Genomic DNA, 11,310 nt, shown 5'->3' on the forward strand with positions numbered 1-11,310 from the left:
TGTTAAGAGGTACAGGACAGTAGATACTATAACAGCAGGTGTTAAGAGATACAGGACAGTAGATACTATGACAGTGGGTGTGACGCGGAAGACCACAACTGTCAGATTTTCTTCAGATCGTTCAGTCTTGCATCATTAAAATGAAATGGAGAGAAATAATAAGAACTAAATAGTCTCACATAAATGCCTATTAAATTACCCTGTATGTTATATATGACGGGAAATGGCTAGCAAGTGAAAGAGTTTCACAAGATAATGGAATGGGACTTTAAAAAGGCTAATTGTTTTGTTTGTTTTACAGGGAGTGAGTTTACAGGAAATCCTTACAGTCATCCACAGTACACAACCTACAACGAGGCATGGCGATTCAGCAACCCAGCGTTACTAAGTGAGTATGACTGACTGGAGTCTTAGAGCATATCACAACCACTACAGTCTTATTGTATTGTTTTAACATATCCCTTAAATTATCACAAAAAGTAAATGCATTGGAACATTTTTTATTGTATTAGACTTGGCCGTTCTAATGAATTTAGGACAGCTAGCGGATACAGCCGTTAGAATATCAGTGATTGAGAAGAAAACAGGAGACATAATTACAGTGTTTTGTGGGTTATGGTGGATGTTGTTTCCAACGGTCCATTTCTTCTGTTAACCTTCCAGGTTCCCCTTATTATTATAGTGCCACATCCAGAGGTTCCGGACCACCTACTGCTGCCACGGCATATGACCGCCACTAGTTACCATGGAAACCAAATCAACCACCACCACCACCACCTACACCACGACTACAACCATGGCTTCGGCAGCGTCCATGTTGCCCCGGTGTGAACAGAGGGCATGAGGGGATACCGTTAAGACAGCTAACAGGCAGCTCCATTTCCTGTATATCACACTACTACACACAACAGAAGAACTGTCCTCCTGGATACTACACTACTACACACAACAGAAGAAGAACTGTCCTCCTGGATACTACACTACTACACACAACAGAAGAAGAACTGTCCTCCTGGATACTACACTACTACACACAACAGAAGAAGAACTGTCCTCCTGGATACTACACTACTACACACAACAGAAAAATACCTGATCGTTCAGGATACCATGCAGACAACTTCCCATCAACCATGAATTTGGATAACTTCAAAGTAGTGAAAAATGTAAAATTCTTCGTTCTGATCTGCGTGACTGTACATTACCACTAGAGACTTTGAAAGACTATATATACGTGATACTACTGAGGTTACTGAGGTAAAAAAAAGAAAAGTCAAAGTTTTGAAAATGACAAGGAGGAATTTGTATCTTTTCCTTTTTTGTAATGGTCCTCCGTTTGTTTTTCCTCCTTCATGGATCAAAACGTTCCTTTACTTGACTGATCTGTCGGCTGACGGAGGAACCCGTCCTGAGCTGAGAGTCCAGAACAGTATAGTAGCAGGCTGTTGTTCCCTTCCTTCTGCATCGGTCTGAACATTCTACTCAAAGGGCAGTGCAATGAGATCCATGCTAAAGACATTGGCGTCAATGCGACTAAGGCTGCCGCAGCTTGGTTCTACTCCTCTATTACAAACAAACGTACAGTCATTTTGTAACCAACCAAACGTTCAGCATGATTAAATTAATCAGTTGCTTTTTTTGATGATGATGCCAGGAGCAGATTATAAGGCGGTGTTCTCTGTGATACACAATCAGACGGGAAAAAAAGAAATGAAAAAAGAAAACGCTGAATTGATAAATGAGAAGGACATTGTGACATACCGTGGTCTTCTAATTTACAAGATTTAAAAAAACCCTAGTAAATATATTCTTAAAGATTTTTTTATTTTGTTTTTATAATTGTTATTGACATCTTAATGAATTGCAGATAATATGCTTGACTTTATGTTGTTGTCATTTTTATTTGTCAGGATACTAGAAATAATCAGGCAGAATCTATTTTGTATTTGTTTTTAATTTTGCACTATTTTTGAGTTTTGACACACTGGGAGCGCTATTATGCAGGCGTTTGAACCTGGATGCCTATTTGTCTTGTTTTACAGTATATTATTATTTTTGAAGAACCGTTCAAAGGAAGAAGAAACATATAACCATAAGTTCATCATAACCCTTTGGTCTGGAAAGGCATTTCAGATGTCGCTGCTTTCTGTTGACCGTTTCATTGACTTCCCAGTAGCATTATGTCTGGAGATGCTTCAGTAACACTACTGCAATTCCCCCAGTTTGTCTCTACCTTATGTAGTACGCTACTATCCACACATACTTAACCCGTCAAGTTAGCTAACTAACATTTTAAGTTTGAACCTAAGTCTTTGGCATTAAGATATAGTATAACATTTTATCAATTAACTATTTTCTGTGACTAACTAATTTAATCATAAAATAGTCAAGTATGATGGTTATTTCATGCATCCTGAATGGCACCCTATTCCCTTTATAGTGCACTACTTTTGACCAGAAGTAGTGCACTACGTAGGGAAAAGGGTTCCATTTGATACGCAGACATAGTTAGTATAGTAAGTTAATTCCGATGTGGCCATCATCACATAATGATGTGTCAACAAAAGTTTCACCTAAAAGCAAAGGCAAAGATTTCAGTTAATGCCTTAATCATATGCAGTTTTTATTTTCTTCGTCAAGGTTTCAACTTCCTGTATTTGTTTTCTTTTTGTTTTGTCGTAAGACATCATGTGACTTATCCAGCTGGTTTGTCTTGAAATCACAGCGGTAACACCGACCTGGCTGGAAGAATGGAAAAACGTGATCAAACATTATCTTACATCGTTTTACTGTCAAGTGAATGTATTTTTACCACATTTGCCAAAGACTTTAGTTCTTGTTTTTCTATCTACAGCCTGCATACGTCTGCATTGTGACAGCAGTATTATAGGAAAAAAAACACAAATTGTCCATTATGAAAGTACATGTATCAATTCTATGCAGAGCAGAGAAGGTCTTCATTATTATGCATATTTAGCTGTAAAACCCATAGGAAGGTGATTGAATTTATTTAATGTTATGTTATTTACAAACTGTTGATTTATTTGTAGAATAATTTGTGTATAATGTGAAAACACTGACTTTCACTCTGTAAATACAGTCAAATAATATGTACATCTCTGATCATCCGTATTATGCCCTCTCATTCACTGGAGTCTCACTGGTACAGTTCATTAATAAAGTGTCTAAACTCTTCTAAATCATGGTAGAGCATGGTACTACTTTCCTGTCATGGACACACACACACACACACGCACACACACACGCACACACACACGCACGCACGCACGCACGCACGCACGCACACACACACGCCACACACACACACACACACACACACACACACACACACACACACACACCTTGTGGGATTGGAAAAATAACTAAACACACTGAGAAAGTAGAAAGAGAGACACCGGCTTGTGTCTTGTGTTAACTCTCAATGAGACCAACACAGTAGGACATAACTGCTATCAAGGATTGCTTCTAAACTTCTGCTCCTCAGAAAAGAAACAACTCACAGTTATATTACACTTGGGACATGAAATAAACTGCTCTATATTTCCCCTAATATTCATACATGTAGGTTGTGGTTGACTATTAGTATTGTGCGAGTAGAGTAGAGTAGAGTAGAGTAGAGTAGAGTAGAGGTCTCTCCCTCAGTGTACATGCCAAGTGTCAGAGAACTAACTAGGATTCTGATGATCTATAGAACTACAAGTCACATGGCCTTAATCATTGTGCCAATTCTGTCCCTAAAAAAATGGTGCACATTAGAAGTACATTTGGTATGTCAACCCAGATTCAGGACTCAGTGAAATCCCTTATCTACAGTAGTTAAAAACATAAAGGCTAGTTGACCAGCTACAGTCTGAATGTCTACTTTAAAACCTCTTAGATGTAAAGTCCCCTGTTTTGAGAACCTGCGTGATTCTGGTACCGGTTCCGACGGACATTTTCAGGTCTAAATGGGTCTGTGGACACCATATATGGAAATTGCATTGAGCGGTAGCCCTGATTCTCGCGGACACAGGAGTATGTCTCCTCTGCCTGTGTGAAGCAGGATGTGAAATCTGACACCACTTGATGCTGGGATGTCCCTCCAACCATTTCATTCGCTCTACCGACTGTCCATCAACTCTTGGCTGAACCCTGCGTCACAGCCACTAACAATCCTTATATCATAACGCAGCAGGAGAGAATGGTTTCCCCGCTGTAGCACATTCAGAGATGGATTTATAGCCGGTCATCTAAAATAATTCATTGATTTTAAACAAAAAAACACTTTCTGTAGTAGTTTTGAAATGATGAGATGAAAGGTGCGTTCCTATCAAGTTCAGGAAGCCATGCTAGAGCTCTGTGAGACATTCACAGCGATGTTTTGATCAAGAGAGACCTTTAAAAAATATGCACCATTTTTTCTAACACTAAATATACAAATATGCATTTTACAGTTATAAGGAGGGTGAAATATCATAGTCAGTCATTTAATAAATTGATTAAACTATATTCAGAAAAATGTCAAGCCTGATTCATACAGTTTTGTTGAATAGGAAATACATCATAAAGTATTTCCTATTTTCATATTTGTATCATATTTGTCCTGTGTGCTTGAGCTTGTGTCCTCAAAGTGACTACACCTCTGCAAATTATAACTATTTTTACCAGAAAGGTAAGATTTGAACCTTTCTTGGAGCATGAAGCATAACTAGATATTGTTTATGGACCTCTCATGATAAATAATGATGTTGGGGGAATCACGTAGATTACATTTTCGATTACATTTAGTTACATTAAAGAGTTATCTAAGCTGACTAAATAAAATGGAATCATTTACTGAATCTATCACCACAGATTTAACAAAGTCATATTGTTTTTCATAATACACTCCTATACTATGTCTGTACTGAATCCACTGAACATGGAATTGTAACATTTTCAGATAAATGTATTTACTTTGAGAAGGGGACTAAGACCATATTGTACATTTGTAGGGAGGGCTGCAGTTATAAGAATGCCTTCTAAATGTTTTCTTCATGATGAGGATCACTGAACACATAAAATGTTTAACCTCAGTATGGCTTTGTAAAGCAGAATTATTATTTCTAACCAATGTCGCTGAATTCAATTAGTGTTAAGTTACAGAGAGCGAGAGAGAGAGAGAGCCTTAATGCTGGAAATCCCTCTTAGAGGCCATTTTTACTCTTTCTTTCTCTCTCTCCTTAATCCCTCCTTCATCCCACCACTTTATTCTATTCAGGAGGATTTATGTACATCATAATTGAATGAATAGAAATTGTACTGATTTGCATTTTAGGCTACCATTTGATTAAGGAATTCAGTGGTGTACATGGGATTACGTAGGAAGTCAGAACGATATGTTTTACATACTGTACCTTCAGGAACATTGACTGGTGTGCTTCTCTGAGAGAATAAATCATGGTAATGTGATATTAGCTTCTCTGAGAGAATAAACCATGGTAATGATATTAGCTTCTCTGAGAGAATAAACCATGGTAATGTGATATTAGCTTCTCTGAGAGAATAAACCATGGTAATGATATTAGCTTCTCTGAGAGAATAAACCATGGTAATGATATTAGCTTCTCTGAGAGAATAAATCATGGTAATGATATTAGCTTCTCTGAGAGAATAAATCATGGTAATGATATTAGCTTCTCTGAGAGAATAAACCATGGTAATGATATTAGCTTCTCTGAGAGAATAAACCATGGTAATATGATATTAGCTTCTCTGAGGGTATAAACCATCATAATATGATATTAGCTTCTCTGAGAGAATAAACCATGGTAATGTGATATTAGCTTCTCTGAGAGAATAAACCATGGTAATGATATTAGCTTCTCTGAGAGAATAAACCATGGTAATGATATTAGCTTCTCTGAGAGAATAAACCATGGTAATGTGATATTAGCTTCTCTGAGGGAATAAACCATGGTAATGATATTAGCTTCTCTGAGAGAATAAACCATGGTAATGTGATATTAGCTTCTCTGAGAGAATAAACCATGGTAATGTGATATTAGCTTCTCTGAGGGAATAAACCATGGTAATGATATTAGCTTCTCTGAGAGAATAAACAATGGTAATGTGATATTAGCTTCTCTGAGAGAATAAACAATGGTAATGTGATATTAGCTTCTCTGAAAGAATAAACCATGGTAATGTGATATTAGCTTCTCTGAGAGAATAAATCATGGTAATGATATTAGCTTCTCTGAGAGAATAAACAATGGTAATGTGATATTAGCTTCTCTGAGAGAATAAACCATGGTAATGTGATATTAGCTTCTCTGAGAGAATAAACCATGGTAATGTGATATTTTCTTCTCTGAGAGAATAAACCATGGTAATGATATTAGCTTCTCTGAGAGAATAAATCATGGTAATGATATTAGCTTCTCTGAGAGAATAAACAATGGTAATGTGATATTAGCTTCTCTGAGAGAATAAACCATGGTAATGTGATATTAGCTTCTCTGAGAGAATAAACCATGGTAATGTGATATTAGCTTCTCTGAGAGAATAAACCATGGTAATGTGATATTAGCTTCACTGAGAGAATAAACCATGGTAATGATATTAGCTTCTCTGAGAGAATAAATCATGGTAATGATATTAGCTTCTCTGAGAGAATAAACCATGGTAATGTGATATTAGCTTCTCTGGGAGAATAAACCATGGTAATGATATTAGCTTCTCTGAGAAAATAAACAATGGTAATGTGATATTAGCTTCTCTGAGAGAATAAACCATGGTAATGTGATATTAGCTTCTCTGAGAGAATAAACCATGGTAATGTGATATTAGCTTCTCTGAGAGAATAAACCATGGTAATGTGATATTAGCTTCACTGAGAGAATAAACCATGGTAATGTGATATTAGCTTCACTGAGAGAATAAACCATGGTAATGTGATATTAGCTTCTCTGAGAGAATAAACCATGGTAATGTGATATTAGCTTCTCTGAGAGAATAAACCATGGTAATGTGATATTAGCTTCACTGAGAGAATAAACCATGGTAATGATATTAGCTTCTCTGAGAGAATAAACCATGGTAATGTGATATTAGCTTCTCTGAGAGAATAAACCATGGTAATGTGATATTAGCTTCTCTGAGAGAATAAACCATGGTAATATGAGCTCACCATCTACCCAAGTCCCTCCTCAACCGATGTGGACAACAGTTCCTTCTCAGCCCACGAGGACAAGAGAAAACTGCTGATTGGTGGATTTGCGTCAACCTACATTTTAAATAATTCAGCATTGTAATTGAATGAATTCTTTCTTCCATGATGACACATTTCTTACCACATACAGTTATACCTCCTGTAGTGACTCCATGATGATACACTTCTTATCATACCTCCTGTAGTGACTTAATGATGATACATTTGTTATCATACCTCCTGTAGTGACTTAATGATGACACACTTCTTATCATACCACCTGTAGTGACTCCATGATGACACACTTCTTATCATACCTCCTGTAGTGACTTAATGATGACACACTTCTTATCACATACAGTTATACCTCCTGTAGTGACTTAATGATGACACACTTCTTATCATACCTCCTGTAGGGACTTAATGATGACACACTTCTTATCACATACAGTTATACCTCCTGTAGTGACTTAATGATGACACACTTCTTATCATACCTCCTGTAGGGACTTAATGATGACACACTTCTTATCATACCTCCTGTAGTGACTTTATGATGACACACTTCTTATCATACCTCCTGTAGTGACTCCATGATGACACACTTCTTATCACATACAGTCATACCTCCTGTAGTGACTCCATGATGATACACTTCTTATCATACCTCCTGTAGTGACTCCATGATGACACACTTTTTATCATACCTCCTGTAGTGACTTAATGATGACACACTTCTTATCATACCTCCTGTAGGGACTTAATGATGACACACTTCTTATCACATACAGTTATACCTCCTGTAGTGACTCCATGATGATACACTTCTTATCATACCTCCTGTAGTGACTCCATGATGATACACTTCTTATCATACCTCCTGTAGTGACTCCATGATGACACACTTCTTATCATACCTCCTGTAGTGACTCCATGATGACACACTTCTTACCTACTGAAGTACTTACCATATTTCATCTTAAATCAGCCATAACTCTCCTTGTGACAGGGGGATCGGATACTTGTTGTGTGCAACATGGAGTGGCAATTGAATGCAATTGTTTTTTGTTTTGATCAAACATTTCTAGCCTGTCTATCTATGAGTAACAAGGTTGATGCTTTGTGCTCGACCCGTTATAGCTCACCTACTTTTACACTATGGTTTGACTAATAGATGTTCAATGTTTATTTTAAAAAACATATTTAAAAATGTCTAGTTTCACCATATTAAAATGAGAGTTCAGTTCACGTAACAGGGTAGACTTTAAAATGAGGGACAGACGTAAATAAATCACAAATCACATTAAATAAAGTATAATCTTCAGAAATGACTTTGTCAAAGCAAAATAAATAACTAGGGCTTTACAATGAGGGAGAAATGTTGGGGTTAAGAGTGTTAATTAAAGCCTTCCTAGAAGTGACACAGGGTTGACAGAGGGACATGTCAAAATACTGAATTCTAGCACTTTAGCAAGTCTTTTTTCAAATGCAAAATCAGATTTCTCTCTAGCGCTTTTAAAAATATATATTCAGGCTAAGAGTTGAATAGTTGGCTAATGCACAGTGCACTCTCTCTCCCTCACTCTCTCTCTCTCACTCACTCTTTCTCCCTCACTCAGACAGAGTCCTAAAGGAGCCACTTTTCCTTTTCCATTGTAATTCAGTTTCTCTCTTTTTCTCTCTCTCTCCCTCTGCCTAGTGGTTGTTTCTCTCATGGGTCTCTGTGAAGCATCCAAATCTGATGTTCTGTCAGCCTCTAACTGTCCTAGATGTTTGTCATTCACAGCTTCTTGTTAAAGGAGAGGGGAGAAAAAAATCACTTGACTCCTTCCTTTCCCCCAACTGAGAATTCCCAGTAGTAAAATTATTCCATTTAGATGGAAACTTTTTTTGTCACTCCCCTGTCTAAATTGGCATATCTGGCTCTTTCTTTGTTTCACTGCAGAAACCAATAAAGTGTGAACCTGGATGCAGCTGTCAATCAAACCTAATTTTTACTTCCTTCAGCTTGCCAGATGACAACAACATCCCATAGAAAAAAACCAGAGCAGAGATGGAGCGATCTGATTGGTTCTCATCAGCATGGCAGTACAGAAAAGCACATGTCACTGTCTCTGCTCCTCAGAACAATAAGACTGAGGAACCACCAGAGAAGATACAGGGGAAGATCTAATGATGCAGAGTCTATCTATGTGTCTATATATTTTACTATCCCTCCATTTTTACTTGAAATGACAATAGTTAAATGGATAGTTAAAACAAATTACAAAAATAAGCATTTGTTTTGTGGTAAAATATTTGCTTACAAGGTATGTAAATACGTGTTTTTATGTGGGTTGAACTTTGCTCCAGTAAAAAAAGTCTTAAATGTTTCAAATACCAATAATGTTGGTACCATGTTTTGTGTTGCTACCATGCTGTGTTGTTGTCTTAGGTCTCTCTTTATGTCGTGTTGTGTTGCTACCATGTTGTGTTGTTGTCTTAGGTCTCTCTTTATGTCGTGTTGTGTTGCTACCATGTTGTGTTGTTGTCTTAGGTCTCTCTTTATGTCGTGTTGTGTTGCTACCATGTTGTGTTGTTGTCTTAGGTCTCTCTTTATGTCGTGTTGTGTTGCTACCATGTTGTGTTGTTGTCTTAGGTCTCTCTTTATGTCGTGTTGTGTTGCTACCATGTTGTGTTGTTGTCTTAGGTCTCTCTTTATGTCGTGTTGTGTTGCTACCATGTTGTGTTGTTGTCTTAGGTCTCTCTTTATGTCGTGTTGTGTTGCTACCATGTTGTGTTGTTGTCTTAGGTCTCTCTTTATGTTGTGTTGTCTCTCTTGTGGTGATTTGTGTTTTGTCCTATATTTATATGTTTTTTAAAATGTATTTTATAATCCCAGGACCCCGTCCCCATAGGATGTCCTTTGCCTTTTGGTAGGCCGTCATTGTAAAATAAGAATTTGTTCTTAACTGACTTGCCTAGTTAAATAAAAGTTAAATAAAAAAGGTCATAAATAAAAATACTAAAGATTTGACAAATAATCCAATTCTAAACAAGCAAACATGGTCTGAGTCCTAAATTACACCCTATTCCCTACATAGTGCACTACTTTTGATCAGATCTCTAATGGCCCAGGTCAAAAGTAGTGCAGTATATAAGGAATAGGAGTAGTATAATTCAGTAGTAATAACATAATGCAACGTGTTGAAATTATGATTTACAGTTCCTGTATTCATAATGGGCCGATTGGCAGCTAGCTACGATGTTTAATTCATTTGTACAAAAATCTAATTATCCATTCTGCCTTTTAGCTCACTTTACAAAATCACTAGGTCTGTGTGCCAAATGACAACCTATTCTCTATGTAGGGCTCTGGAGTCTGGTCAAAAGTACAGCACGATATAGGGAATAGGGGGCCATTTTGGACTTACACACAATGTAATTCTGATTTCTACTGAGTCAGCAGAACAGACAGTAGAAAAGTTGGAAGCGTACTTAAGAGCTCTCCTCATCATCGTTGGTCCATTTTGCTAATTCAGTAGATTGTTCCTCAAAACTTGCAATATATGGCGATCAGAGACACATTCTGCCTGCATCTATGTGACAACACAGACACAGGGTCAGAGCAATATGAATGACAGGTCCTCTATGTGACAACACAGACACGGGATTAAAGAGCAATATGAATGACAGGTCCTCTATGTGACAACACAGACACGGGAATAAAGAGCAATAAGAATGACAGGTCATCTATGTGACAACACAGACACAGGGTCAGAGCAATATGAATGACAGGTCCTCTATGTGACAACACAGACACGGGATTAAAGAGCAATATGAATGACAGGTCCTCTATGTGACAACACAGACACAGGGTCAGAGCAATATGAATGACAGGTCCTCTATGTGACAACACAGACACGGGATTAAAGAGCAATATGAATGACAGGTCCTCTATGTGACAACACAGACACAGGGTCAGAGCAATATGAATGACAGGTCCTCTATGTGACAACACAGACACAGGGTCAGAGCAATATGAATGACAGGTCCTCTATGTGACAACACAGACACAGGGTCAGAGCAATATGAATGACAGGTCCTCTATGTGACAACACAGACACAGGGTCAGAGCA

The 11,310-nt window shown here is 37.5% G+C and overlaps 1 protein-coding gene across 2 annotated transcripts in view; it reads left to right on the forward strand.

The window, feature by feature from the left end:
* Window positions 1-3,200, forward strand: part of LOC106598011 (paired box protein Pax-2a) — a 103,701-nt gene extending 100,501 nt beyond the window's left edge. The window contains exons 9-10 of one of the 2 annotated variants that reach the window (XM_082964965.1): window positions 302-388; window positions 683-3,200. In XM_082964965.1, coding sequence (XP_082821091.1) covers window positions 302-388; window positions 683-831 — 236 coding nt within the window. In that variant the 3' untranslated portion in view covers window positions 832-3,200. Of the gene's footprint in view, window positions 1-301; window positions 389-663 lie in introns of both variants that reach the window. The other variant, XM_082964966.1, reaches the window with a different exon arrangement.
* Window positions 3,201-11,310: the final 8,110 nt, after the last annotated feature.

Source organism: Salmo salar, chromosome 18, assembly GCF_965601325.2.
Source record: "Salmo salar chromosome 18, fSalSal1, whole genome shotgun sequence".
NCBI classification, from domain to species: domain Eukaryota; kingdom Metazoa; phylum Chordata; class Actinopteri; order Salmoniformes; family Salmonidae; genus Salmo; species Salmo salar.